Here is a 27660-nt window from a genome sequence, read left to right as displayed (position 1 = left end):
TTAGCTAAAGCTAATGAATGTCGGTATTAAATGTATTATTAAACAGCTAGGGTTAGGGTTAGGGTTAGGGTAAGTTTAGCTGCTAACCTGACACACTTCATTAACAAACAGTATAACGAGAGAAGAGGAAAAATGTGAATATTTCTGAGTATGTCCGAGACCGAATGTGATTGATTGGATGGGTCACAAATCGCGCTCAAAATGACGGATTAATTAACTGATTACATATAAATATTATAAACATACATTCTAACACTCTAGCACTCTATCTTTCCAGTTGGCGAACTAATGATGGGAATGAATTCCGGTTTACTGAGTCAGATTATATGAGCCGACTCGTTTTTCCCCTGCCATTCGACTCATTGTAGTTGATTCATAATAATGACAAAATAAATCCTGCAATCACTATCCTGTTTAAGTACTATTTCTTTCAATATTCAGGTCACAAACTATATATATATATATATATATATATATATATATATATATATATATATATATATATATATATATTATTTATTTATTTATTTATTTATTAATTTTTGTAATTAAAAAAAAAAAAAAATACAGGTGCATCCCAATAAATTTGAAAAAGTTCATTTATTTCAGTAATTCAACTCAAATTGTGAATTGTGTATTAAATAAATTTAATGCACACAGCCTGAAGTAGTTTAAGTCTTTGGTTGTTTTAATTGTGATGATTTTGTATCACATTTAACAAAAACCCACCAGTTCACTATCTCAACAAATTAGAATATGGTGACATGCCAAACAGTTAATCTACTCAAAACTCAAAACTAGTCTCTCAGTTTGGTTCACTTGGCTACACAATAATTAGAAAGACTGCTGATCTGACAGTTGTCCAGAAGTCAATCATTGACACCCTTCATGAGGAGGGTAAGCAACAAATATTCATTGCCAAAGAAGCTGTCTGTTCACAGAGCGCTGTATCCAAGCATGTTAACAGATAGTTGAGTGGAAGGAAAAAGTGTGGGAAAAAGATGCACAACCAACAGAGAGAACCACAGCTTTAAGAGGCTTGTCAAGCGAAATCGATTCAAGAATTTGGGTGAACTACACAAGGAATGGACTGAGGCTGGGGTCAAATCATCAAGATTCACCACACACAGACGTGTCAAGGAATTTGGCTACAGTTGACGTATTCTTCTTGTTAAGCCACTCCTTTACCACAGACAACATCAGAGGCATCTTACCTGGGCTAAAATAGAAGAAGAACTGGACTGTTGCCCAGTGGTACAAAGTCTTCTTTTCATATAAGAGCAAGTTTTTTATTTAATTTGGAAATCAAGGTCCTAGAGACTAGAGGAAGGGTGGAGAAGCTCATAGCCAAATTTGCTTGAAGTCCAGTGTCAAGTTTCCATAAACTGTGATGATTTGATGTGCAATGTCATCTGCTGGTGTGGGTCCACTGTGTTTTTTGAAAACCAAAGTCACTGCATATGTTTACCAAAATATTTTTGAGCACTTCATGCTTCCTTCTGCTGACCAGCTTTTTAAAGATGCTGATTTCATTTTCCAGCAGGATTTGGCACCTGTCCACACTGCCAAAAGCACCAAAAGTTGGTTAAAAGACCACGGTGACTGGCCAGCAAACTCACCAGACCTTAACCCCCTAGATAATCTATGGGGTACTGTCAAGACGAAAATGAAAAACAAGAGACCCAAAAAATGCAGATGATCTGAAGGCAACTGTCAAAGAAACCTCGGCGTCCATACCACCTCAGCAGTGCCACAGACTGATCAACTCCATGCCATGCCAAATTGAGGCAGTAATTAAAGTTAGAGGAGCCCTTTCTAAATATTGAATACATATAAAGTAAATGAACATACTTTCCAGAAGGTCAAAAATTCACCACACAAGCCAGCCTTTCGCTCCCCATGTGCATCAATGAGCATTGGCCACCCCGTCGCCGATTCAACACTATTCCATCCTTGGACCCCTTTTGATAGATACTGAACACTGAAGACAGGGAACACCCTACAAGAGCTGCCCAGTCGTCTAGCCATTACAATTAAGCTCTTGTCAAACTTGCTCAAATCCGATTCCCAAATCCTGACCACGTTCTACAGAGGGACCATCGAGAGCATCCTGAGTAGCTGCATCACTGCCTGGTTTGGGAACTCACACTCACTGAAACTCACATACACTCACTCAACTGAGTGTTACTCAACTTTACAACTTGAACTCAAAATACACTCATTACCCATCTCAATTCATTCCACCACCATTTATTAATTATTGATATTTAATCATATACTGATTACATGCAGTATTTTTTTTTTCTTTTTTGACCGCTGCTACTGTTGTTTTTGCACTGCTATTGTGTTTATGTTTACAAATGCTTTTTGTTCATAGTCTTTTGCACAGTACTGTATAATCAGAGTATACAGTAGGATTACTGGTTGGTGCTATTTTGTATTATGCGTATTTATTCCAAACTGTCTTGTGTTGTCTGTCTGCACTTGGTTGCACTCAATGCACTATATGTAGCTTTTTGTTGTAGCTTTATGTTGTTTAATGTAGCACCAGGGTTCTGGAGAAATGTTGTCTCTTTCACTGTTTACTGAATCAGCTATATATGGTAGAAATGACAATAAAAGCTTCTTCACTTGACTTGACTTAATGTGCTTGAATTTTCCATTGGAGTTTTAGTTCCCTTTTGCCGTTATAATAACCTCCACTCACCTGGGAAGGCTTTACTAGTCCTAAAGCCTGGTATAGTCTTTGTTCCAATTCATGCAATGTTCAGTGGTGTTGATGTTAGGGCTTTGTGCAGGCTACAATGCTGCAACATAGAGACCGTTCACATAGCATAGTTATGTGGTTTAAACTTCAAGGACCCTTGCATGGGTATGAGATTCAGGTATCCACAAAAATGTAACCATATCGTGTTCTTGGGAAAATGATTCACACACACGAGACACTAATACACTAAAAGCAAGTTAAATGATTAATTTAAATAAATAAATAGAATTCTCAAGAGAGAGAAAACTAGTCTTATTGCAGTGCACCTTTCAGTTGGCAGAGAAAACTATGCATTCACAGTAACGTGTTTTTAAACCCAGAGTTGATATTTATCATAGCACATTAATAGCAGGAACATGTGAATATTTTGACTTAAATAAACTATCATACTTGAAATAAAAAAAACCCATAGAGCTCTAAGCCATTATAGAATCAAGTTTATGAGTAGCCTACTTAATGAAAAAAGTTTGAAAGCCATGATTTTATGTTTGACAGGTTTAACAATTTCTGGAATCGTTGAAACACAGGCAAAGTGAGCAGCTGGAAATATTTGTGCCCCCAACATGGACACACATTCAGGTTTTGCTCTGCAGTCAGAAAGGTCTATAAAAAAGCAATCCTGAAAATAACAAGGAAAAACATACTTGTGTAGAAATGCAATTTGAACAATGTCTACTAGGCATGGATTCAGTGCCCTGAATAGAAGCCAAATTCACTGGGGAATGAAACACTTCTACTGCAGGGCACCTTTTTTGGCAGCCTGAACTAGATTGAAGTGGAAGTGACTGGAACTGATGAATCAACAATATTCTCCCATGTATCCCCACCCACACACACCCACACACGACAAAACATTTATATTTTTGGTCTTTTTATTCAACTGACTTTTGTTGTTTCAATCTTTCAAGTAAAACAATTTGGAATTACATGGGAACAAAAGGAATGTAACAAATTCAAAGAGACAAAATAAAAATAAGACTATCACCACATTCTACCCATTCCCCAAAATAAGTGTCAACCCCAAAATGGGATAATGACATCAACTGTCAAGGTTTTGCTGGAAAAGAAAATATTCAGGAGGTTTATGCAGGAGAATTTCTTTTGGAGTTTACCATAAAAATAACTAAGAAAACAAAAATGATGACAACAGCAATTTACACTGGAGAGGTGCTTTCAGTATTGTTGTACTCTAACAGGTGTATCCCCTGTGGTTCTGGATGGAAAATTTCTTTATTACATTTTAAACACAAAGTCCAAATTTGTTTTCTTAACAAGGCATACAGGGATCCAGTCATATGTGGATCAACAGGCACTCTCACTTTGTCACACTAACTTGAGACTGTTCGACAACAAAGTTTAATAGAAAGTTGACCACTAATACTTTGGAAAAAGGTGAAAGAATGAGGTTGCATTTCATTTCCATATTGCCAAAAAGCAAAGGACAAGCAGACTTCAAAATTTTTCACAAGCTCAAAGATATACATAGTGTGAGGTACCAGTAATTTATAAACTTGATTGAAAGCGATGTAAAAACTATCCAGGGGTATTATATAAGATGTGCAAATGGAGAAATGCAGGTTGGACTTAAAAGTAACTTATAGAGAAGGAAAAAAAAAAAAATACACAAGACGGGGAGGTCTGAATAAAGACTAACTCCAGCATAGTGCAGCAAAATCACATTTACAGACCTGCTCTCTTCATACCCTGGAAGAAACCACAGAATATTCTTAATTTTTCAACTGACTTGAAACAAACAATAGTCAACAGCTAGGCACACATTTTGTCATAGCCCAACTGCTTAAAAATGTTAACAATCACTCAACCTTTTAAATGTAGCATAAATTACTTTATGCAATCACCTTTGCAGCACAAGTAAACTCTGTATATAGGGCACACATGACCCATCTTAACAGATACTTTTCTTAGTATTCCAGTCTTTAAATGATTACAGTACATAGTGTGAACTAAACAACTTTGCCCCTTGCCCAGCTGTCCAAAGTCCTTGTGGTATAGTTGGGTATAGTTCTTTTAAACTTATTACCAAGACCATACCAATGCCATATTTATAATGTATAATGCGTTTTCCCCATCTCCACACTCAAGATGGCTTAATAGAATGCACCCAAGTTTAGTTCTTACTGCAAAATGCAATTGACAAGATTCAACACCTCACAGACAGTGTTAAAGAATGGCAAGTTTGATCCCCTTTCCTTAAAACCCGTAAAAAACCTTCCTCTCATTACTGCAGTTCCCAGTCATTATCACTCGTCCTTAATCAAGTTTTGGAGTGCCGTTGTTGACTGGAGGAAGAACGAGTGTTGCTGGCTGGAGTGCGAGCCTGGGCTGCTGCTAGCGCAGCAACACTCCTCAGCACCCTGTCAGGAGTTCCCTCACTTGATCCAACACTGGGCTCTGGCTTTCCATGATTTTTTGAATGCCTCTCTCTCCTGCTTTCACGGCCTCGATTCTCTGCCGTTTTCTTTTGCCTGCCTTTCCCTTTTTCAGTGTCGCTACCTGATGAAGGAGCTCTCGAGTGGGAGTATGGTGGACCAGTGCTCCGTGAGCTCAGGCTGCGAGTGCACTGGCTGCTGTTGCTACTACTCCGGCTCCTGCTGCTGTCTGCACCTCTTTCACTACTTACACTACTACAAGCACTGTGTCCTCTTGAAGACCTTGTCTCTCTGTTTTCTATCTCAACGTCCTCTTTCTTATCTGAAGTCTTTTTCTTTTCCTCTTTTTTGGCTCTTTTGACTTCAGTGTCCAAGGGAGGCACAAGATGGCCTGGTCGCTGCCGAGTTGAACGCGAGGCAGAGTGACCTGTTTCAGTGGCGTGGCGTGGGGAATCTGTTGAACTAGCAGGGGTTTGTACACTACTCTCTGTTTTATTAACAACTGAATTTGACTTAGGGGAATCCTGATCTTGTTTAACTTTAGACTTAGTGATTTTGTCAAAAGTGGGTTGCTGTCCTTGTATAGCCTTAAATTTGGAACTGGAACTTGGTGGATCTGGTCCCTTTCCTCTCATAGCCAGAAGTTTAGCAGCGGCATTGAGTGCTGAGCAGCGTTTACCTAGTACCTCAGGCTCAGCTGAGTTTGAAGAAGTCAGTTTTGGACTAGGTTGTGTGCCTATGGATTTACGGGTTAACCTAATAGGTGTTGCTGCAGTGGCCTCTACATCTTTGGTCACTTTCTTTTTAGACCGCCTTCGCCCATTACTGCTCTTCTCACCCTCGTCACTCATGATCACCTTCTCCAAACGTTTGTGTGATGAACGAGTAAGACGTCTTTCTTGACCAGTGGAGTCTTCTGAATCTGAGGAAGCAGAGTTGGAACACCGACTCTCAGGTTTCACTGGCTCTTGATCAGACCCTCTGTCTGTACTATCTTTTTCTAAACCTCTCTCGATTCGCTTTCTCTTTGCTGGCATACGGCTCTCTGTTGAATTTTTTGACTGTGATGAAAGAGTACCACTGGAAGAAACAGAAGACGGAGAGGATGAACGAACAGATTCCTGACTGCTTTGCCGACAAATGTTTTTTTTCTTGCCTGTGCTTTTGCTCTCTTGATCCTTTGTCTTATTCTCCTCATCAGGTAGAGCATCAGTCACATTCTCGAGAGTGTTTTGCATCATTGCTTCGGAGGTTAAGGGCTCATCAGACTTCTGATCTTCTGGAAAATTTTCCAATTTTCTCTTTTTTGCCTGACACTGGCTATCATCTCTTTCTGCTTTCCCAAACTTTTCAATGATGTCAATTTCCTTCTCTACTGTACTTAAGCCATCTTCCTTTGAAACACTAGGCTGATTTGAAGATATCTGTTCTTCAGCATGTACAGGAATATGTATATTTCTCTGCCTAGATTCAGGTGACTGCTGAGAAATGTCAGATGTCATTTCAAGTGACTCAGGAAAAGACATAGGGGTTAAAGGTATTTCGCTTAAATGTGTGGTGACTGTTTGAGTTAAGTCAGGCTGAGATTGTGAAAGAGCAGTGTTTGTCTGGTTCTGATTTAATGGAGTTTCCAGTGGCAGATCAGGTTGAACAGAAGGCTGAGTAGAGTCAGGAACTGATAATGGCTGAAATCCTGTTGTCACAGTGGATTCAGAGAGAAGCTCAACTGTTTTGGTAAATGCAGTTGATTCCACACTATCAGAGGTCAGTGAAGGACTTGATACGTTGCTTTCAAGCACTGGTTGAGCCAGCAATTCAGTAGATACAGTTAAAACTTGGGTAAGATCTGTACACTGATTAGATTTTGTTGAGAGCTGTGATGGTGATGTGGTTACTTGAGTGCTTTGACAAACTGAGGATGCTGATGGAATTATGCACTCTTTGGCAGGTTTAGAAGTGGCGCTATCAAAACTATCACTTGGAGTGGTAGCAGACGGCGATGAAGGTTTTGTGTTCGTCTGAATGGCATTTTCTGTCTGAATCACGTGTGGAGTAGCTGAAAGTGAAAGATCTGAAGAGACAGAGTTCAGAGCTGGGTCTTTTAAATGTGTGTGCTCAGATGGCAGTTTGAGGGTGGATGTTTGATTACTCTGAGATTCACTAGGTGCATGAGGTGGGGGAGTGCTGAATTGAATGTCTTGAGTGTCTGTTTTAGGAAACTGAGGAGGGTCAGCAGTTTTAAATGATTCAGAATCACCATCAACTTCAGAGTTCATTGTTGGGCACTCAGGAACAGATGGTACCAAAGGCCCAAAGCTGGAACCATTTGAAATTACGTTTACAGCAGAAATGCTTTCCTGGGAAATGGATAAGTTTGTAGAACTACTTGATTCTTTTTCAAGTTTAACACTCTCTACTGTATTTGTAGTGGAATCTTTGCGAGGTCGTCCCCTCTTACGCTTAGGTGACTGAGGTGGACTTCGTTCTTCATTAATAGATTTCTGTGCCACACTGATATCCTGTTCTTGGGGTTCTGGTGGCTTAGGGGACATTTTGGGAGGTCGACCTCTTTTACGTTTCCCTTGAGATAAACAGGCTGCATTAGCATCAGAAGCAGCAGTAGGGGTGGTACTGCCATCCTTAGATGAAATAGGCTCCTGTTTCTTTGGTGACAGGGGAGTGCGTCGGTCATGTCCTCTGCCTCGACATTGGAATTGTTCTCCTAATTGAGCAGCCATTCGACTTTCCGTCTCCAAGCGCCGGCGCACCGGTAAGTTCCGAAGGACAGGCATGTCTGGTGAATGGTGTGTAGGTGAGTAAGGGTGGTAGCCTCTCCCTGGATTTACAAGTGATGAAGGGGAGGCCTGTTCCTGTCCTTGACGTGTCTCAGAGGGGGATGTTGAAGGTGATTTTTGAAGAGAATTATCATTAATAGATTGGCTTGGTGACAGATGAATTGAATCTTGTGAAGACTCAGCATGCTCAATTTCTTCAGAGGAACCTTCAGTATGTATTCCTCCACTCCCACATTCCCCCCTTTTTCGTCGCTTTGGTTCTTTATCTTCAACCACCGTGACAAGTCGACCCGGAAGCTTTCTAAGCACCTTTGCAGAAGGTGAATCTTCTGGAAGGCCTTTCAGGACCTCTTCATCAGCGGACTGTCGCTTACGTGGTGAACGAGAATGTGGAGATGTTAGCGAAGGAAAGAGTGAATGCTGGCCATCCTGCTCTGACTGATGTTCTGGAGAGCAAACAGATTCTGAAGATACAGATGCCCTCCTTTCCTTCATTATCTGTTGAGGGGTGTTTGTGTCTGTCTCTGGTCCATGCTCATCGCCTGTATCTCTGAATAGTATTGTTAGTGTTGAAGTATGTCCACTGGCATTTTGGTCCACCGATGAAGAAGTGGCATCTGAAGGCACTGGACACAGGGATTTATGATATTGTGATAGCATTTTGGATCTTTCCGAATCAGAGAGCTGTTGATCAATTTGGAGTTTCAGGGGTCCTCCAACAGTGGATGTTGAGGAAGCCACGTCTTCATTTCCTGATCTACCTCGCACACCACTACGAAGTTTTTCAGGCACTTCTTTTAGCTGGGAGGATTTCAGACTGGAACTAGGCCCAGCAGCACGGTTTACACTTGTCTCCCCTCTCCTCCCTCTTTCTCTGTCTGGGGATGGATGTGTTGTAGATCCATCATCATCCATTTTAGCCGGTGTTCCTCTAAGCCTGCCACTAACCCTCGTAGAGGGAGCACCTTTCTCTCTTTGTCTGCGTGTACGGCGAGCTGGAGGGTGTTCTTCAGGAGTGTGAGGCATGGAGTCATCATCATCATTATCAGAAGATTGATGTAATTTTAGACCCTCTTCTTTTGCCTGATCTAATCCCTTTCTTGCAGCTTCAACCTGCTCCTGTAATGAGTAAACAAGCACTGTTAACTGCAATTCCTATCAGTCATACAGTAAATAGAATCTTATTAATCCAAGGTTACCTCAGCCTGTTTCAGTTCTTCTTTGCAAATATCCTCAAGAGATGCCTCCAGAAAATTCATGGCATATCGCTCTATGGGCGTCAGCTGTTAAAAACAAAAACAAGACATTTATTTACCAGAAGGCAGTATAAAACTGTAAGAATTTCCTTTTGTTTGTTTTTTTTTTTTTTTTTTTTTTTTTACATATACATAAACTGTTACCTGTTCAACCAGTGCAGCAATTTCCTGCTCAGCTTTGGAAAGTTCCTCCTCCTCCTGGTCTCTGCTTTCACCATCATCTAGAGGAATATTTTCATTAAATTCTGCTAACTCGGCTACCTGCTCTGCTTTGGCTTGGGAGGCTGCCACGATGTCCTCTTCATCCTCAGCACGACACAAAGCCTGATCAGAAAAGTAAAACAAATCATCAGTTGCCTAAACAAATACTCTAAATGACACAAATCTGTACTTGTCTAGCTATGTCAAAAGAATCATTTTTACCTGCTCCAGAATAGTAGTTTGTTGTTTGTTTATGCCTTCCTCATCATCTGAGGGAGGTACACTTGTTTCAGCTTCCTTCTTTTCTCCCTCATACACATCAAACAATTCTCGAATAGTTTGCTGTTTGTGTAAAATAGAAGGATTTTTAACATTTCACATTACTGATAATGATTAATGATTTTTATTTCATTATGAAACAAATTCAGAAATTCATATGAATGAACTGTACCTCTTTGAAAAACGCAGTTGTGAAGTTACCCCCTTCAATTGCCATATCTCCCAACATTCTCTTCTGGTTGGCTTTTTTCAAAATGTTTTCCTCCACAGTCCGTTCACTGATCAGTCTAAATAAGATGTAGCATTTAAGAGATTCAGTGTGAAGCATATAGAAACATTTTAAATAAAGATTTGCCATTTCCAAACTAAATCCCGAAGAAAGTATTATATGTACAGAATTCCGGTAATTATTTTAAATCCGAATTCTAACAGTTACCTATAGATGTGAACATCCCTTGTTTGTCCAATGCGATGACAGCGGTCCTGAGCCTGAGCATCCATAGTGGGGTTCCAGTCACTGTCATAGAACACCACTGTGTCAGCCCCAGTTAAATTTACTCCCACACCACCACTCCGGGTTGACAAGATGAAACAGAAAATTCGACGGTCTGCATTGAAACGTTCCATCAAGGCCTAAGAGGTAAAGAATGTAAAAGTAATTTACTTTTGAAAAACTTGGGTACTGGGTACAAGAACTGCTTAAAAAAATAAAAAAAAATAAAAAAGGATAATAAAACAAAGTTGTGTCTGTACCAAAACTATTAAAGTATAACACCACAAAATTAATAGATGGTTTTAGAGGTATGTTCACACAATTTAAGATTTAAAATCAGTTTAATGCAAGAACCAGATCTCTTCCCCTACCTGCCTCTGCTCTACCCGCGTGCTGCCATCTAACCGTAAGTAAATGTGTCCATGGTAGTTGAGAAACTGCTCCAGGACATCCAGCATACGGGTCATTTGAGTAAATATTAGCACTCTATGACCCTCAGACTTCAGTTTCCGCAGCAGAATATGGAGAGTCTGCAACTTGCCTAATTAAAAGCAATTTCAGTTACATAATTATTTCACAAAAATAGAATGAGATGCATTATATAAATTATAAACTATATAAAAAAATAATAAAAAAAAAAGATTCCAATTCATTCAATAATGTGCATAAGCTGTACATTGAACGAAAAGTGCATAAATAAAAGGTTAGCATACTTGGTTTAGAGTATCTGGGAAAATTTCGGTTTTATATATATGCGTGTGTGTGTGTGTGTGAATTTTACTTTACTTTTGTGGTGCCCAAAACATTTATTTGCAAATTATGCAAAAATAAATTACCATTTATTTTCCACTGGAGAATCACATATATAGAATACAATTACATAAGCTAAAAATAATTGCAATTAATCACCACACTCATACAGATACTCACCACAGTCATACTGGATAAGTCGCAAATCAGGGAAGTGTGTCCGCATATTACAGTGTATGCGGTGCAACATATGCATAAGGGGAGAAAAATGAGCAGATATTGAAGAGGAAAAAAGAGCTTGCTGGTAACTGAGGGAAGGGGGTGGATGGCAGCAATGCATGGTAATAGGCCTGGCCTCCACTGGAGGGATGACAAACGTGAACCTGTGGGGTGTTGCAAAGTTCTGATTATATAATAATTGGTATAAAAAAAATTAACAGATTTAAAGACTATTAATTGATAAATGGTACAGAATTTCAGTATAAAGGATGTAACATTAAGCATACCTGTCTATGACTTCAGATATCAGACATAGTCTTTCTTGAGAGGAATGAATAGCTTCTCGCAGAGCTTTACTCTGGTCCAGGTAGTCTCTATTATGCTGGGATTGAGCAATGAGACAAGAACTATACCCCGAATGGCTCCACCTGTTAAGGGTGGGTCGAGTCGGATTGGGACTAGAGCCTGAGAGGAAGGTGAGAAAATCCAAAACCTCTTGACCAAACACAGGTTTTGCATTGCAGAGCAATTCATTGTTTCGAAAGATTTGCGAGATCTGGTCATCTCTTTGGGCCTTATGACGATCTGCAAGCCATGACTGCAAAAAGAGAACATGAATCAAGTTTGTTGAGCCAATATAGGCATTTTAAATATTTTAACATTTATATATAAATAGGTTATGATGTACTAGAATGTACAATATATTATTATTTGGCTTCTATTTAAATTGTACCATGTAAAATGGGGTTCGTGGTGGAGGTGGAGGTTGGATTCTGGGACGCTGAAGTCCAAATGCATGGCTTTGAGATGAGGACATAGGTTTATGAGCAAGAACATCACTGCTGCTCTCTTCACCCCCTAATGAAGCATTTGCCTTAGCTACAGAAAAAAAAAAGAGGACAAAGAGAGAACAAAAGCTTATTAGTCTATACCTAATCTTATACTAAATGTCATAAGTCCCAATGCCCCATGCACTACATGTTTAAATAATAAAAAATAAATTATAATCTGATCCAAATTTTGCTCACCTAACCCTGTGCCTGGGGATGTTCCCTCCACAACCTTCACCACAGAACATGAAGGTTGAGGTTGGCAGGGACTGGTGGTAGGAACTTGAGGAGGAACGAGGTGAACAGGAAGTCGCTGGGAAGGCTGTTGAGCAATGGGTGGTCTGAAAGCAGCACTTGGGGTCCCATGTGGGTGCAACAAAACTGACTGAGGAGCGGCAACGCGAGGAGATGGGGGCACAGCCAAAGTGGGGACCTGCCCAACTTCTTTGCCTGCTGCTTGGCGAACGACAATCTTAACAATTCCTGGTCCACTTACCCTGGTTGATGGAACTGAATGACAGAATGATAAAATAATATAGGTTCAATATTTTCCAACCAATACTAAAAAACAAAAAGTGCCAATTCTTTCGGACTGGGCACCATACTATGGATTACAATAGCAGAGCTAACTCAGTTGCTGGGTCTGGTGATGTGTTTAGATTTATAGAGTTCTTTGATCAGCAGAGTTTAATAAGTAAAGCACAATCCAAATGGAAAAAAATGGAAAAAGCATGTATCCATATTTAAGATGCCTGTGAATCTGTTAAAATCTTTTTCAAATATTACATCATATATATATATAAAAGTAAAAGAGAAGCATTTGTCTATTCAACCACACAATATACTTAATTTTAGAAAGAGCCACCAAAAAGAGCCTTGAAATACTTCCCTATCACTTACCATGCAATAATATACCTGTCTCATGTTTCTGTACATATTATGAAATCATTACTCAAGTCTAATAAAATAAAATAAAAAATTAAAACAATCTCACATAAGGCCTTGTAGCATCAATCTCTTTTTACCCCTTTAATGCCAATTTATGCACCCATATCTTGCTCTGCTGAGTAACAGGTAGTTTGGTACCCAGGCTACTGCACTGTAGTCATTAAGGTAAGAATGATTGTAATAAACTCAAGGACAGCAAGGACAAGGACACTCAAGTGCCAGTACCTTGAGCAGCAGTTAGAGGTACTGCTAGTCCAGAGCAGGTTGGGATTGTGCTGGTTGGGTTGGAATTTGCTGAGATACTACCTGACTGACTAAGTGTATGGAGAACTGCAACCTGAGCTGGCTGACTAATAAGGTGGTGCTGCCCACCGCTGGATACCAGATGCATTACATTTCCTAAAGGGCACACAACCACAGGACAAAGTGTTAGGCCATAACTAAACCAGTACTTAGTCAGGTGTGTAGGAAAATATACCCATCCAAAGCTGATCATGCAGGCAGTCTAAAATTGCACTCACCTTGTATAGATCGTGGCTGGGCAACAGGAACTTGGAGCGGAGCACCAGATAGGGTAAGTTTGTTACCCTGCAGCTGAAATGTGACAGGCTTACTGCCCTGACTGGACGACACTGGACGACCAGCCAAGGAGGCCAGCTGGGCAATACTCACAACCTCTCCAGCTGCATAAACAATATTTAAATGAAAACAAAGATATCGTTAAAACACAACAAAAAACACTCAGGAGATACGTACTTTATTATATATGAACATTATGCTCCAGTGCACTTACATGGTAATCTGGCCTGCATGTCAGGGCTGAGAAGCACCCTCTGTGTCATAACATTACTAGTGGGTTGTGGGGTAACCGACACAGTTGGGGCAGTGGAAGGTGTTGCATGTCGAATACTCATAACCGAGTTTGCAGACCCAGTGGGGATAAAACTTTGGCTCACAGGAGCTGGTGGAGCAGCAACAGCAGTGACTGTAGACACTGAAAGACAAACTCCTCAATTAAGATAGATTTACAAAACAACAATTGCCCTTGAGCTAGTCAATGCTTTTATACAACAAAGAACTAAAATGCCACACTAACCTTGAGGTGTCGGCTGTACAAGAGCCTGAGTATGAGTGACCTCAGTTATTTGAGGTGGCCGTAGAGGCTGAACTGCAGGAGAGACCGGACAAGTGGGCCGTGGGTTATTTAATGTTGTTGCTGAACGTCCATCAGATTTGGGAAGTGGCTGAAGCATCCTTTACATATAGACAACACAACAACACATTATTGGATAATCATGAATTAGCAAAATTAAATACTGTACATGCTCTACAAATCAATTACCTGTTGACCTTCATGCGAATAGGTTTAGGTCTGGGTGGAGGCTCAGGGGACTCCATAATCTCCTGGATCAGCTGGCGGGTTACTTTCCTTTGAGGAAGGTAAACATCTGCCTGGTACCGAGAGACACGGCCTTCCAGGCTGACCAGATCAAACATGGAGAGGTCACAGCGCTGTAAGGGGAAATACAGCCACAGAACTCAGAAATATAGCTTCATATAAACAAATAGACATGTATTCTCTAATTACATCTAAAGGAAAGCATAGCATGCATTTTATTTATTTCATTACGATATGGAAAACCATAGACACATTAAAACTGACCAATAAAGGACAACACAAAACATGTTTAAACAATGTTTTATGTTGAAAGTGGCAAAAATGCTCACCTCGAAAGGAGATTTTTCCAAGGCCTTTAGAACCAGGGAGGCAGTGGAGTAAGTTATATTCTCTGTGATAAATGGAGACTGGATTGGCCGTGGGTCAAAAAGGTTTGGGTGATTGCACACTTTACGCAGTTGCATCAAGATGTTGATTACAGACATGAAATGTCCACTGGCTAGAGTTTCCCTCGTTCTGGTGATTAGTCATAAATAAAAATAAGAACAGAAATCAGCAAAAAGTGAAAAAAAACAAAAAAAGAAATAGAAGAATTTTATCATCGATCTACCTATAGCTTATTCTTTACAATATATTGACATGATTTATATATTGACATTATATATAACTTATCAAACAACCATATGTTTATAGCATTATTCGTATTTGTTCCATATTTATTTACTACACTCACGAGGCCTGTGCCATGAAGTCATCATAGAGAAAGCGTTGTCTTTTGGAGAGGCGACAGCGCACAACATGCTCATATTTTTTGGGCATTTGCTTCTCCACATCTGCCTTTATACGCCGAAGCAAGAAGGGCCTTAGAACCTATGCACAAGGGTTACATTAAGTAGATGTGATTCAAAGAGCCACAAGCTATTGCAGGGCAACTGTTTGCAGGTGTGGGTGCAATTATTGAATTATTTTCTCTCATCGATGAAGGTACTCACCTTGTGCAGCCGTTTTACAAGACCCTCGTTATATTCTTGGCTGCCTTCAATCATCCCAGTCAGAGGGTTGGAGAACCACTCCTTGAATTCACGGTGGGACTGGAAGACATGCGGCATTAGAAAGTGCATGAGCGACCACAGCTCCATCAGACTGTTCTGCAGCGGAGTACCAGTAAGCAGTAGCCGCCGGTGACTTCAGATCCAAGAGAAACAGAGAAGAGAAATCATGCCAGAATACTGTTAATTTTGAGCAAAATAAAATGACAAAGACAAATGTCTGTGCAGAATTTTTTTTCCACTTTCAAAATCTGAAATATTCAATAAGCACCTGTTGAAGTTTAGTAGACTTTGCCAACGTTGAGACTTGAAGTTTTTGATGTTTTGTGCCTCATCCAGAATGAGGTATTTCCAGGATTTGCGTCTGAATGCTTGATGGTCTTGCAAAACCAGCTTATATGAAGTGATGCACACATGGAACGCATTGGGTTTGGTCCAACCCTATTAAAAGAATGGGGGACCCCCAAAAAAAAACAAAAAAAACAACAAAATCAAAAGGTAATCAGAAACCGAAAAAGTTCTGGTGAAAGTGAGCGAATATCCAGGCTTACCTGTCTCTTAAGTTTGCGCTCTTTTTGGCTGCCATAGTAAGTGAGAATTTTAAAGCCAGGGCACCAACGTTTTAGCTCCATCTCCCAGTTCAGCATTACACTGGTGGGCACAATAATTAGGTGAGGGCCCCAGTTACCTGTAAAATGCAAAGATTTTTAAACATCTCCGATCAAACAATTTGCAAAAATAAGAACATTCTTTAAAGCAATGTCTGGATATTTTCATACCTTTCTCACAAGCCAGATGTGCCAACAGGGCAATAGTCTGAATAGTTTTACCAAGTCCCATCTCATCTGCCAGGATACCATTAAGCTTCTTTTCATACATGGTGACCAACCAGTCTAGTCCAATGTGCTGGTACTCACGTAGGTTGCCATGTAGTAAGAATGGAATAGGTGTTTTCACCTAGAAATTGATGAAGTTAAAACTCTGTCTTTATAATATAAATTCTAAATCTACCTTCAAAACATTGCACTAATAAATTACAAAAGAGAAGATACTAAATTCATCCCAGACATTGTTAAAATGACAATCCCTTACACTTGTTGTGGCCAGTGTATATCCTTTAGGCTGAAGGCTTTCAGCAGTAGCAGCTATATGACTGATCTCCTTTTTGGGGCGTGGAGACGTGGGGACAGAGGGGCTGTGATCTCCCTCTCTCAGTAAAACCTCCATCCCCTCTCCTGCATCATCTTCATTCTCCTCATCACTTTCCTTAGCTTCAGCATCATCCTCTTCATCACTGTTTTCTGCCGAGTCTAAAAGTTACATTTAGAGAAATGAGACATACTTTGAGATCAGAAGACCAATACCAGTCTTGATAAACAATTTGAACAACTAGTACAGTTTATACAGTTATATTTCAACAAAAATTAAGTTTAATTTTCATTATAATTTCCTATGATAATCTACAAAAACATTTAAATAAATATTTTTATCATGTCTAGATTTCCAGCTTAACTTCTGGATATGCAAACAAGCCTGGTGTTTTTAAATGAAAGAAATGCCACACTTTACCTAAAGAGGCATCATCACTTTCATCTCCCTCTGTCTCTTCCTCATCTTCATCTTCAGTTCCTTCTGATCCCTCGGAGAACACTGGTGATGCTGAAGGTTCTTCAAAATCAGAGGCATAAGCCCCTTTGTACTTCTCTAGCAGTTCATCAAGACTCATCTCACCTTAGGTCCAAGAGCAAAGATAAAACGCTCAACACACTTATGACTAAATTAATTCTAAAAAAAATCTGAATTTTTAAATGTGTGAAGACAGCAGGACAGCAGCACAAAGACGTGTATAAAAAGTCTAATCATGTATAATTCATGTGTGAAATTTGTTTTATTAGAGGAGATTATCAATACAAATCAATACAAGGTTATTCTGTTAAATCACATGTATCATATGACATTTCTATCCTCAAGGGAAACACAGTAAGAAGATCTCAACCTTGTGTGCTTCCAGCCATTACTAAAACGTTCTTTCGGCTTCTCCCGTTAGGGGTCGCCACAGCGGATCATCCGCATGTTTGATTTGGCACATGTTTTTATGCTGGATGCCCTTCCTAACGCAACCCTCCCCATTTATCCGGGCTTGCGACCGGCACTAAGAGTGGCTGGGGTTGGTTCCCTGACCAGGGATCGAACCCGGGCCACAGCGGTGAGAGCGCCGCATCCTAACCACTAGATCACCAGGGGACCACTTCCCTCCATTACTAAAACTAATAAAACTTGGTGCTTATGCAATGTCACAAGGTAGCTGAACACTTTTAGAAGAACGGACTATCTTACCTATTCTATCTATGTAAACACAGACTCATGTATAGTTATTGAATCCTCAGGTTTCATGTTCACTCATCAAACACTCCCCTAAAAGCTCTTTTTAACTGCCACATTGTTATTGGGCTATATTTTTAAGTAATAAGAACAACTACAAAAAATATGTAAACACTAGTTACCCTCTTTAGCCAAGTCATCAAGTTCTTCCACATGGTCTCCATCTCCCTCAATCACCTCTTGGGCTTCTATGGTGTCCTCCACATCTTCCGCTTTAAGATTTACATAGCCGTTTAATTAAAAGGTGACATTTCTTCAAGCACATAGACAATACAATGAAAAAAGACACACTTACCATCTTCCTCATTGGCTGAAAACTCTTTGTCCTCATCTTCAACTGTAGAAGAAGATTCATCTGATGCTTCCTCTTCAGATATAGGGCCCTGCATGATGATCATGGATCATTGTAAGCACATGTCCACCACAGACAACAATATTTCTAATGCAGTAAGACGTGAGTTGTTGAGTGTAGTGCTTAATAGTTCAGGTATTACCTCTGGGACAGCGAGGGTACTAAGCAGCTGGTCCAGTGGCAATGTGCTCTCCTGCTTCAATAACTCAATCTCCTTTCTCTGAGACTCTGCATCATTTCCTTCCTGCTGCTCCTCTACCTCAATTGTCTCTTCATCATCTTCCTCCTCACATGGAGGCTCAAAGTCAATATCTATAAAAAACAAAGCAAAAAATATATATTTAGAACTTGCACAAGGCAGTAGGGTTACTATTTTTGGGGCCAATTATTACCAATATAAACAAAATCAATAATAAACTTAAAATGCCAAGTAAAAGAAACAAACTAAGTTCAGGATCCAGGGATGTGGTGTCAAAGAAGACTTTATTCATCAGAAATCCAGACAGTTCAATAGTAGTACCCAAGTGCCCATGGAGGTATCCAAAAACATAATCAACACAAAGTCTCTAATACCCTCTCTTTTTTACTTTCCAAACATTCTCTGATCCACCACATAATCTTGGAATGCCCAGGTTCTTTCCAATAATGTTTCATAGAGCCCATTTGTTATTATTTTTTAAAAGAATCATGCAAGTCAGGTATGGCTGCTTCAAGACCCTCTATCCAAAACGCCACTTCATATCTTGGCTATCTGTTCTTCTGACACATTTATTTATCATTAATCATGTTTTAAGTGTGCTGATCCTAATCATACATTAATCAACTCTTTGAATAAACTGTGTACCAAAAGAATATATTTAATGAAATATATACAAACACGCACAATATTACAAAAAGGTTCAAAAGTTTAAAGCACCATACTACCAGTAATACTGACCATTTGTTTACTGCCCAACACTACTATTTAAACATTTGCAACTTGCAAAAAGCATCTGTACATAACACGCATCTCTTTAAAACATTTAACATGCTGATCGAACATTTGTTAATATTAAAACACAGGCAGTTTTCTGTGCCGGCATTTTACTTACCATCCTCCTCAGTTGTGTTTAGGTGACCGCGTTGGGAAGGAACACTGGTAGGGGCTGCAGGTGTAGCTTGCAAAGACTGACTAAGCAGGTCAGAGTAGCGTTCGGTCTGACCAACAATGAAGTCCAGCTGCAGATCCAGGGCCTTCTTACGTTTTTCTTCAAGCCGAGATTGTTGTTTGTACTGCACTACCTGTTCGGAGTAAACAGTAAAAGAGATCATTAAATAAACATGAAGGATAATAAAGGTTGCTTGAAAAAGAAAAAAAAAAAAAAAAAAAAAAAAGACTTTTTTATTAATAATTCAGATGTTTTTTCTCTAACACAAAATTGTCCAGCTAATAGTACTGCACATTCAGCACAATAATCCAAGTCACCTTCTCAACACTGCTCCAAAAAGAACGGACTTCCTTTGCAATAGAAGCAGCAATCCTTCTTAGTTTGGCATGCTCTTCACGCTTTGCTCTCTCTTCTTTCTGACGTAGCTCTTCGTGGTGTCGCATCACCATCCGTACCACCTGCCAACACCGATTTTAATTTATTAGACTGAACTTGCCATCAGATATGCATTGTAAATTAATATAAAAAAGTTCTCAAAACTGTTCAGTGTTCAATCAGTGATTTGCAAAGGTTTACTTTTCTGGCTACGCCTCTTTTCCAACGCCTCTCCTGTGCAAAGTCAGCAGAAAGCCACTGCATCTCCTCACAAAGGTAATCCCAGTGCACCTTGGTCCGGAGTGGCTCGGGCACACGAGATAAACGTTTCAGGGACCAGAAGCCCTCACGTTTCAGGGAAAGTGTCCGATGCTCAATTTCTGCTTCCTGTGAGAAATATAAATATTCATCAGTATCTTTCAAGTCAATGCAATAAGCTTGCAGGAATCAATACTTGTTAATATCCAAAACAGGTTAACAAGAATGTAAAGATGCCCTTACATGTTTGGCCAGTTCGGCCATATCAGTATGTTTATCAGAGCGAGGCCGCTGGCTGAGTGTTTGATCTGACTGAGAGACTCCACCAGAGATCTGGGAAGAAGGCTGAGCAGTTTTGCAGTCTACAGATGAGGAAGCAGGAGGTGGTGATGGTGTACGAGAGGTAGACGGTGTGGAGCTTGATGTACCTCTGCCAGCTATCCACTGTCGAACCTGAGATAAGTAAAAAAACCTTGGTAACAAGTCTTAGATAAAAGAAAACAAACAGAACACTTCCAAGAAATGTTTTTTTAAACTATAATAAAGGCCACTGGATGTATTCAGACATTAAAATAGGGCTGAAACAATTCCTCGAGTAACTCAAGTAATTCAAATACAAAAAAAATCTTCCTAAATGATTTGCCCTGATGCTTTATTCAGTCAATTTAACTACACACTGAGCACTGCGTTTTCCCACGGAGCATTATTACTGACGCACAACCCTCTAAACTCTGGAACAGGTAAACACAGAAGGATGCTGCAGAATAAAAGAAATGTAGGAACGGAAAGAAAAAAGCGAGGAACGAGGAGGCGATTAATATGGAAGCCTGTTTCCGACACAGTTCTTTTTCCTCACAATTCTGAATGTATTTTTTTGCAGTTACGCCTTTTTTTTTGCCAATCGGGCAACGTCACCCCCTTTAGTGGCAGAAAGCTTTACACATTGAAAATGAAATGGACTACAATTAGAAATAAAGTCAGAAAAGTGAGAAAAAAAAAATAAAAAGTCGAAATTAGACAAACTTTTTTTTATGAGGCGGAAACGGGCTTCCACAAGACTGGGATCATTTCAAACTAAAACATTAAGAAAACACCGTACAGTGCATTTATTTATTTACTTATTTTAATTTTTAAAGAGTAATCTGAAATGTATTTTTATATTTATGTTTTTTTATTATATATTTTTATGCAATATGCCAATTAAATGCGCTAAATGGGTTTAGCTTTCAGATATTCTTGTTTTCAGTAATAAAATATAAATGTTTCTAAAAATGAAACATTACTTGTTTATTTTAAGAGACGTCTCATTTTCTCTTGTATATTTGGTATTGCCCTTTAATAAAGAAAACGAACATCTTATCAAATTACAGTAATCAGCCGCTTTACTGCGGTTCGAATCTCGCACCCCGGTTTATCGTGGAATCGCATTTGCCACATAAGTTATTTGTTCCGCTGATTTTTCCAGTCTCTCACGGATAAACCAAAAAAACTATTTTTAATGGAGTTATATGTTGAAATAATGAACTTTCTTAATAAAAATATAATTATTAATTATAAAATAAAGTAAAATGTTAATACAGTACAGTACACATAAAATAGCATTTTTGGGGTGCCATCCTTATCACGGTTTTCCTTTATTGTGGGAGGTTTTGGAACGTAACCACCGCGATAAACGGGGGATTAATCGTTGAAACATAACCGAAATAATCGATAGCAACAGCTCTACATTTAACATTGTTTATTTCAGCCCTTATAACATAAAACATGCAGTTGTGAGTTTCTGTGACTTCACACTATGCTTCAGATATTTTAGCATTTTGAGAAATGTCATCTTGCAAAGTGTGACGGTCTCAGAACAAGAGATGTCAAGAAAAGTTTATGACACCTCTTACCTTTAATAAAAAGGCCTTTGTGTCTGTCCTGCTCTGTCCATGCTGCAAAACACACATGGCTCAAACATGCAGCTAACTGTGGCATCATAATCAGATGGTATTTACATGGCTATGTGAACATGCACACAAAGTAGTTTATTCTGGTGCTATTCTAGTGATCACTTCCTTACCTTATCTTGTGCTGGATTAGGAATAACAGTGCTTTCATTGGTCTGGGCTTCTGATGAACCGTCTGCTTCGCCCTCACTGCTCTCTCCTATAGAGGCATCAAGCTGCTCCATAGTGTTGTCCTGTGCGTCCTTTATTTCTGCCAAATGTTGAACTGGCGAGGGTTGCTCCTCCACCTCCAACAGCATAGAATCTTGGCATGGCTGGTTAATAGGCCCTTCAGACTGATCAGTGATCGTACTACACACACTGCCTGAACTAGAAGGCAGTTTGGGTGAGTTGTGTGTCTGATTTTGGGTAGATGAAGCAGAGTTTAAGAGAGGCTCATCTTGAGGAATCAGTTTTTCAAATGCTAGGCAATGTTCTGATTGAATTAAGGCCTGTTTTTCAGACTCATCTTTTGAAGTTGGACCAGCAACATTACAGGGAGCATTAAGTACATGAAAGCTGAGATGTGCTGGAACCGCTTTTTCAGCTGCAACGTCTGTAGTTAAGTCATATTCTGAAAGGCACTCTACAGAGACTCTATCTAGGTAATCACTACAGGTACCATGTGGGCTCTGGTTCCTAGAAACTAGAGCCAACACTGAGGGTTGTTTGAGGAGAGCCTCACCTTTTTTTAGTATAAGCAACTTTGGGTCAATAATACTTGATGAAATAGAAATTTGGGACGCATCCGAGTTAATTTCTGTGGATTTCACTTGTTCGTGGACAGCAGAAGGGCTACTGATTAAGGCAGAATCCAACACATCAATTGCACTCTCAGAACTTGAGCAAAAAATGGGTTTTGAAACCATATTTTGCATGCAAACATTTTCTGAAGAGGTAACAGAAGTTGGGGAAGAAAAAACATTCTGCGAATCTAAAATGGTTGATGGAAGGTCTTCTGTCAATGCTTCTGTTAAAGGCTCAAGAGTGTGTTTATCTGCAGGTATTTCTACACCTTTTTCTGGTAAAAGCATCTTAGCAGCTTCATGAATAGCATCTGGGGGGAAGCAGGGTACTGTGCATTCATAGACAGCAACAGATGTCTGTGATTCAGGGCAATGTCCCATAGCTTCTGTGCTAACGTCAATCATCTCAGCATTCTCTGTGCTTTGACACTGCCCATCTATCAGTGAAGAGTGATCGCTTACAACTAACCATGTTTCCTCCATCCCTGGCTGCACTAGAATACCTACATCAATTAACTCTTTCATTTCAACAGCATTTATTCCAGAGAAATCCTCTGAACCCTCATCCTGCTTTTCATCCACATTTATATTATCAGATGTTGAGATTCCATCATTTAGGCATTCCATCTGTGTGAGCTTATGATCTACTAGAATGGATTCTTGCCCTTGTTGGATCAAACAGTCATGTTTAACCTGAGAGAGACACGGCTCATTTGAGTCTAGTCCCCCTGAATTAGTCGTTTTGCTTTTGTTTAAGAATATATAGCTTCCATCTGGCTGGTGATCTTGATATGGACTCATCTGCATACTTTTGGCACAGTCGTTCTGTTTAGTAATCCCATGTGACGCACAGCATGCCACAACATGGGACCCTTCAGTCACTTTGAGAGCCTGTATATTGTGAGTGCATGTATCATCCCCCAACACCTTTGGTTCTTTAACAGAAATATCATAACATACTCCTGTTCCATCTAAAGAAACAGTCCTAATCTCTTGCCCTCCACTTGTACTAGTCTTGTTCCCTGTTAAAACAGATTTAGGGTTTTCACTGCAATTCACAGAGTCAGGGCTCAGCTGGTTCGCTTGTGTAATATGTGCGTTCTGAGCATGGTTTGAAGGACTGGATGATTTCTGAAGGAAGGCAGCATTAGAGGTGGAAACTGCAACAACAGACGAGTGCTGGAGACTTTTAGAAAAGCATCCATCATCATCTGTGTTATTTGGGGTGCCATTTCCATTTCCTGTGAGACCAGGTAGTCTAGACACAGGTTCTCCTTGCTTTGCAGAGAAACCTCCAGTGTCTGAGGATTGCTGCTCTTTTTCAGATGCAGGTGAATTAACAGTCCCATCTTCATTTGCTGTAAGCCTCTGTTTCGTAAATTCATCCATGGAAATACTGGCATTACTCGACTCAAGTATTTCTGCATTGGCTGTGACTGTTGCTGTATGAGGCTGTTGCGCAAGTTGCTGGACATCAGACTCGAGCAGTAAACCGCTCTGACCTGACGGCAGAGACGGTACAGTTTGGAACTGCTCTCTGTCTCCAGGTTGCTTATGGTCTCTGTCTGTTGCTTTACATGCAGTGGACACTGCTGAGCTGGGCTCAATGGTTGAGATATCGGTACTCTGTCTGGTTGTGTGCTTTGTTCCATGTTCGTCCTTATTACCAGTCTTTGATTGGCATTCCAGATATGCTTTCTCTGGAACCAGTGGCCCCTTTTCCATCTTGACAGTTCCGTCTGCCATTTCTGTCTCACTGTGTTCAAAGCTTGTTTTCTCCAAGTTACACCCATAATGCAACTCTTGTTCTTTTCTAACATTGCCTGCGTCACAAGCTGAAAGTCTATCTGAGAGATTTTGACAGTTTTCTGCAGCCAGGGGAATGGGTTGTCTTTGGACAGCTTCAGTACTGAAGTCCAAGCTTGATGACTTCTCAGGCTCCTCGGTGTTGCTGTTTTGCTGAGCCACTGTGGTGGTCTGCTCTTGATCTGCAGCATGCACGTCTGCTTTCGGCTGCTCCATCTCAGAGGCAGGGTCAAGCAGTGGTGATGGTAGTGAGGCAGCTTGGACCGGCTGCAGGACATGCTGGGGTGGCGCGGCAACATTCTGTGCAGCCGCAGAAATGCCACCCAGCACAGCCACAGCCGGAGGGGTGCGCTGCTGCACCACCTCCTCCCTAAGCCTTCCTCCTTCTGGACTGCTTCTGCTAAACACCGCACCTGAAAGAACAAAATGACAAATAAATTCACTTAGTTACACCCAAGATGCACACACTCTAAACAAAGAATTAAAAGGTAATGCATCACCTGTCTGTGGTGTAAGCCCAGTCTCTTCTGTACTTTCCACTTCCAGGATGCTGAGATCAAAGACAACACTGCATCTACAGGGAAAAGAAATTAAAAGCAAAACCTAAAACTTTATGCACCATTTGATTAAATATAAAATTGGATACGCTAAGTTGTATTTAGGTAATAATGAGTCAAAGAAATCACAATCCCGGGGCTGTTATGTCTGTGTATTAAGTGGCACCAACTTCCTACATCTACCTTCAACTTCCTTAAGCTCCTACATGTGCTTACTATAATGGTGGACCAGGAACTAAGCAGCATGAATGCAGTAAGATTACCCAACATAATAGGCGGTTAGGTATTTATCCCCAGAACGGTTTAGTATATTGACAAAGTGCAAAACATGCACAAAAACAGAAATACAGACTTGATTCGAGTACCGAGGTTACTAATGGGAATAAATCAAGTGCATGGAGGTTCTCATTATGTAGCCTACAAGCAGGACTGCATCTGCGCCTAGTGTAACTCGCAGTGTTGTGGGAACTGATTGGCATTTTTCCCCTAATATTTGAAACGGCATCTGGAGCATGACACATCTCCGTTTGTGTGAAAATGTTAAGAGATTTTATAGAACGGATTGAATCCCTCGGTAATCGACAGTAAGTGTAGTGAGTAGAGGCAAATCTCTGGTGCGGTGTGGCGGCTGTGTTGTGCACTACACACGGGCCTAAACACTCAGAACCATAACCAGAGCTGCTTGGACGCTCTATGCAGCCATTTAAAAGGAGGATGGGAATGTGCATGCTCGGTGCTTTGTAAGCCACTGCGATGAAAACTTAAAGAATGCGAAGCTAACAGGAGACTGGCTAGCTAGCTAGCTCACGCGCCATCACCTCAAACTGCGTGAATCGGTGGGGCTTGTGTGAGGAAAAGACCCAGACCCGGCTGCATTTCTGGGTTCCGTGACAGCGTTATAACCCTGCCGTCTAACAAACCGCATAGGTCGCATCGCTCTTTCATACACCGCGAGCTCGCTGCCTGCCTAGCTAGCTCGCGCTAGCCACACGGACAACTCAATGACGTCACAACGAGGGGGTCATGCGTGTTGATCAAAAGATGACTGTCAACATTTCTCCTGCAATATGCTAAACAAAAATATATATTTCTCACCCTTTCAAATATTTACAAGGTATGGGTTTATAAATGCTGAGACGCACTTTGTGTGAGTTTGATATAAAACCCTTTACAAAAATACAAATCTAACAGGAGTTAAAGAGTTCATGTAGAAAATAAACGGTAAAACAGGTCATGAGACACTGCAGCATGAGCAGCTGTTAAAACTTTTACTGAACTATATCATTTTTCGTTTTAACTGAATTCAAGCTGCCCAAAGTGACTACATGTGTGAAGTTTAATAGCATTCAATATGATTATAACAGCGCGTCTAAAGTGGCTGCTATCGGGTGGTAAAAGTCAGTCTGACATGCAGCTGGATGACTTCCTGATATTCCTGAAGGATATGTTGATCAAATGAACTTAACGCGCCATATCAAAGTCCCCTACTGCCTCCTGATAGCACCCCCTCCCCTCCTTCTCCTCCCCCACTCTCCCTCCCACCGCTTACATTTCCCCCCTCCTTTCACCGTCGCCGCCATCTTAAGTTCCCACCTACCTGAAATTTCCGAGCACTTTTCTTTTACTAAATTCTCGTTGAAGGAGTCGCCATCCGTCTCAAATCGCACTCAATCCGTAATTGGAGTTTTCCAAACTACCTCTCGGTACCCAACGAGGTACTGGTCGGTTCGTTTGAGCAAGTTAAAGACCGGTCCGAGAGAGACTGGGTTTGGATCGCTGAGTCTAGCGGTTGCGGGGAGGAGACTTTCGACGCAGCGAAATGGAGGAACGAGCGACTGCTGACAAAAAGTGCGGAGCCGAACGGCATCTCGCGAGATTTGTGTTACCGCGCGATTTGCACATCGCCTTGCAGGCGACTAGCTAGCTACTGTTTTGGGTAGGTGTTGCTTTTAAAATAGTTGTTTCATTTCGACCTTATCCAGAAAATCCATTTAGTTGTAACGTTTAGCAGAGACGGTTTTTTTTTTGTTATTTGTTTGCGCTATTGGCATTCCCAAGTTTCAGCTTCATGTCGCTGACTTACTAGGTATTATCCACGGTTACTGTTTGCTAGCTATAAATACTATATGCGCTAACAAAACAATCACGGTCCACTTTTCCATTCGCACCCTAATTTTACGTACCTTTAAACAACCCGGGTCTGAGCAGTGTAGAGAACCGTGCAAGGCATCGTAAAAGAGACTCACCATAAAGTAAAAAAAAAAAATTATATATATAAAAACAACATTCAGGATTGATTGCTCACTGTATTCCCAGCCCAATGGCCCCAAAACTCTTCTGGACCATGTCTCAACAAAATACCAAGACCCAACCTTTTTTTTTTTTTTAATTATTATTAGCAGTTTGCTTTAAGTTGCTTTAAGTTTAACCTCAATTAAGGCAAAGTATGGCTTCAGTAGTATAAAGGATGACAACTTCTCTGAAGAATACATTTATAACACCAATCCTGGATGCCACCAACCCCACACTTAAGCTTCCTTTACTGAAAATCCACCTGACTGTCAAACCCTTGAGGGATGGACATGAGGTTAAATAGGAGTTCTACAGAGACAGATACCATAGGACTGGGGTTGAAAATAAAATCCACCCATGAATTTTTTTTTTCTCCAAAT

At 40.4% G+C, this 27660-nt stretch overlaps 1 protein-coding gene across 3 annotated transcripts; it reads right to left on the bottom strand.

The window, feature by feature from the left end:
• Positions 1-3621: 3621 nt before the first annotated feature.
• Positions 3622-27660, bottom strand: LOC124389117 (Snf2-related CREBBP activator protein). 3 transcript variants are annotated; one of them, XM_046854372.1, is made up of 35 exons: positions 26586-27660; positions 24932-25005; positions 21954-24844; positions 21784-21825; positions 20135-20344; positions 19835-20020; positions 19576-19716; positions 19202-19391; positions 18253-18422; positions 18054-18141; positions 17881-17970; positions 16946-17107; positions 16469-16686; positions 16156-16333; positions 15928-16064; positions 15648-15817; positions 15320-15512; positions 15061-15197; positions 14657-14843; positions 14271-14440; positions 14025-14182; positions 13722-13922; positions 13450-13611; positions 13154-13327; positions 12179-12490; positions 11884-12029; positions 11438-11748; positions 11112-11314; positions 10553-10722; positions 10125-10321; positions 9861-9975; positions 9632-9751; positions 9353-9532; positions 9152-9235; positions 3622-9071 (listed from the first exon to the last, which is right to left on the bottom strand). In XM_046854372.1, the coding sequence occupies exons 3-35, from the start codon at positions 24645-24647 to the stop codon at positions 5043-5045; spliced, it is 11925 nt and encodes a 3974-aa protein (XP_046710328.1). In that variant the 5' UTR covers positions 24648-24844; positions 24932-25005; positions 26586-27660; the 3' UTR covers positions 3622-5042. The 3 variants fall into 3 exon arrangements, with proteins under 3 accessions (XP_046710328.1, XP_046710330.1, XP_046710329.1); XM_046854374.1 differs by lacking the exon at positions 13154-13327; XM_046854373.1 differs by lacking the exon at positions 21784-21825.

The sequence above is a fragment of the Silurus meridionalis genome, chromosome 7 (genome assembly GCF_014805685.1).
Source record: "Silurus meridionalis isolate SWU-2019-XX chromosome 7, ASM1480568v1, whole genome shotgun sequence".
NCBI classification, from domain to species: Eukaryota; Metazoa; Chordata; class Actinopteri; order Siluriformes; family Siluridae; genus Silurus; species Silurus meridionalis.
Note: the sequence above shows the minus strand (reverse complement) of the source record. Positions and strands in the feature narration are given on the sequence as shown.

Excerpts from the sequence above, each read along its gene's own strand:
- LOC124389117 (XM_046854372.1), bottom strand. The coding sequence starts at position 24,647 with ATGGAGCAGCCGAAAGCAGACGTGCATGCTGCAGATCAAGAGCAGACC. Across the intron at positions 19,717-19,834 it reads AAAGAGGCGTAGCCAGAAAA|GTGGTACGGATGGTGATGCG; the intron begins GTAAACCTTTGC and ends CGGTGTTGGCAG. Across the intron at positions 10,723-11,111 it reads ACTTATCCAGTATGACTGTG|GCAAGTTGCAGACTCTCCAT; the intron begins GTGAGTATCTGT and ends GCTTTTAATTAG.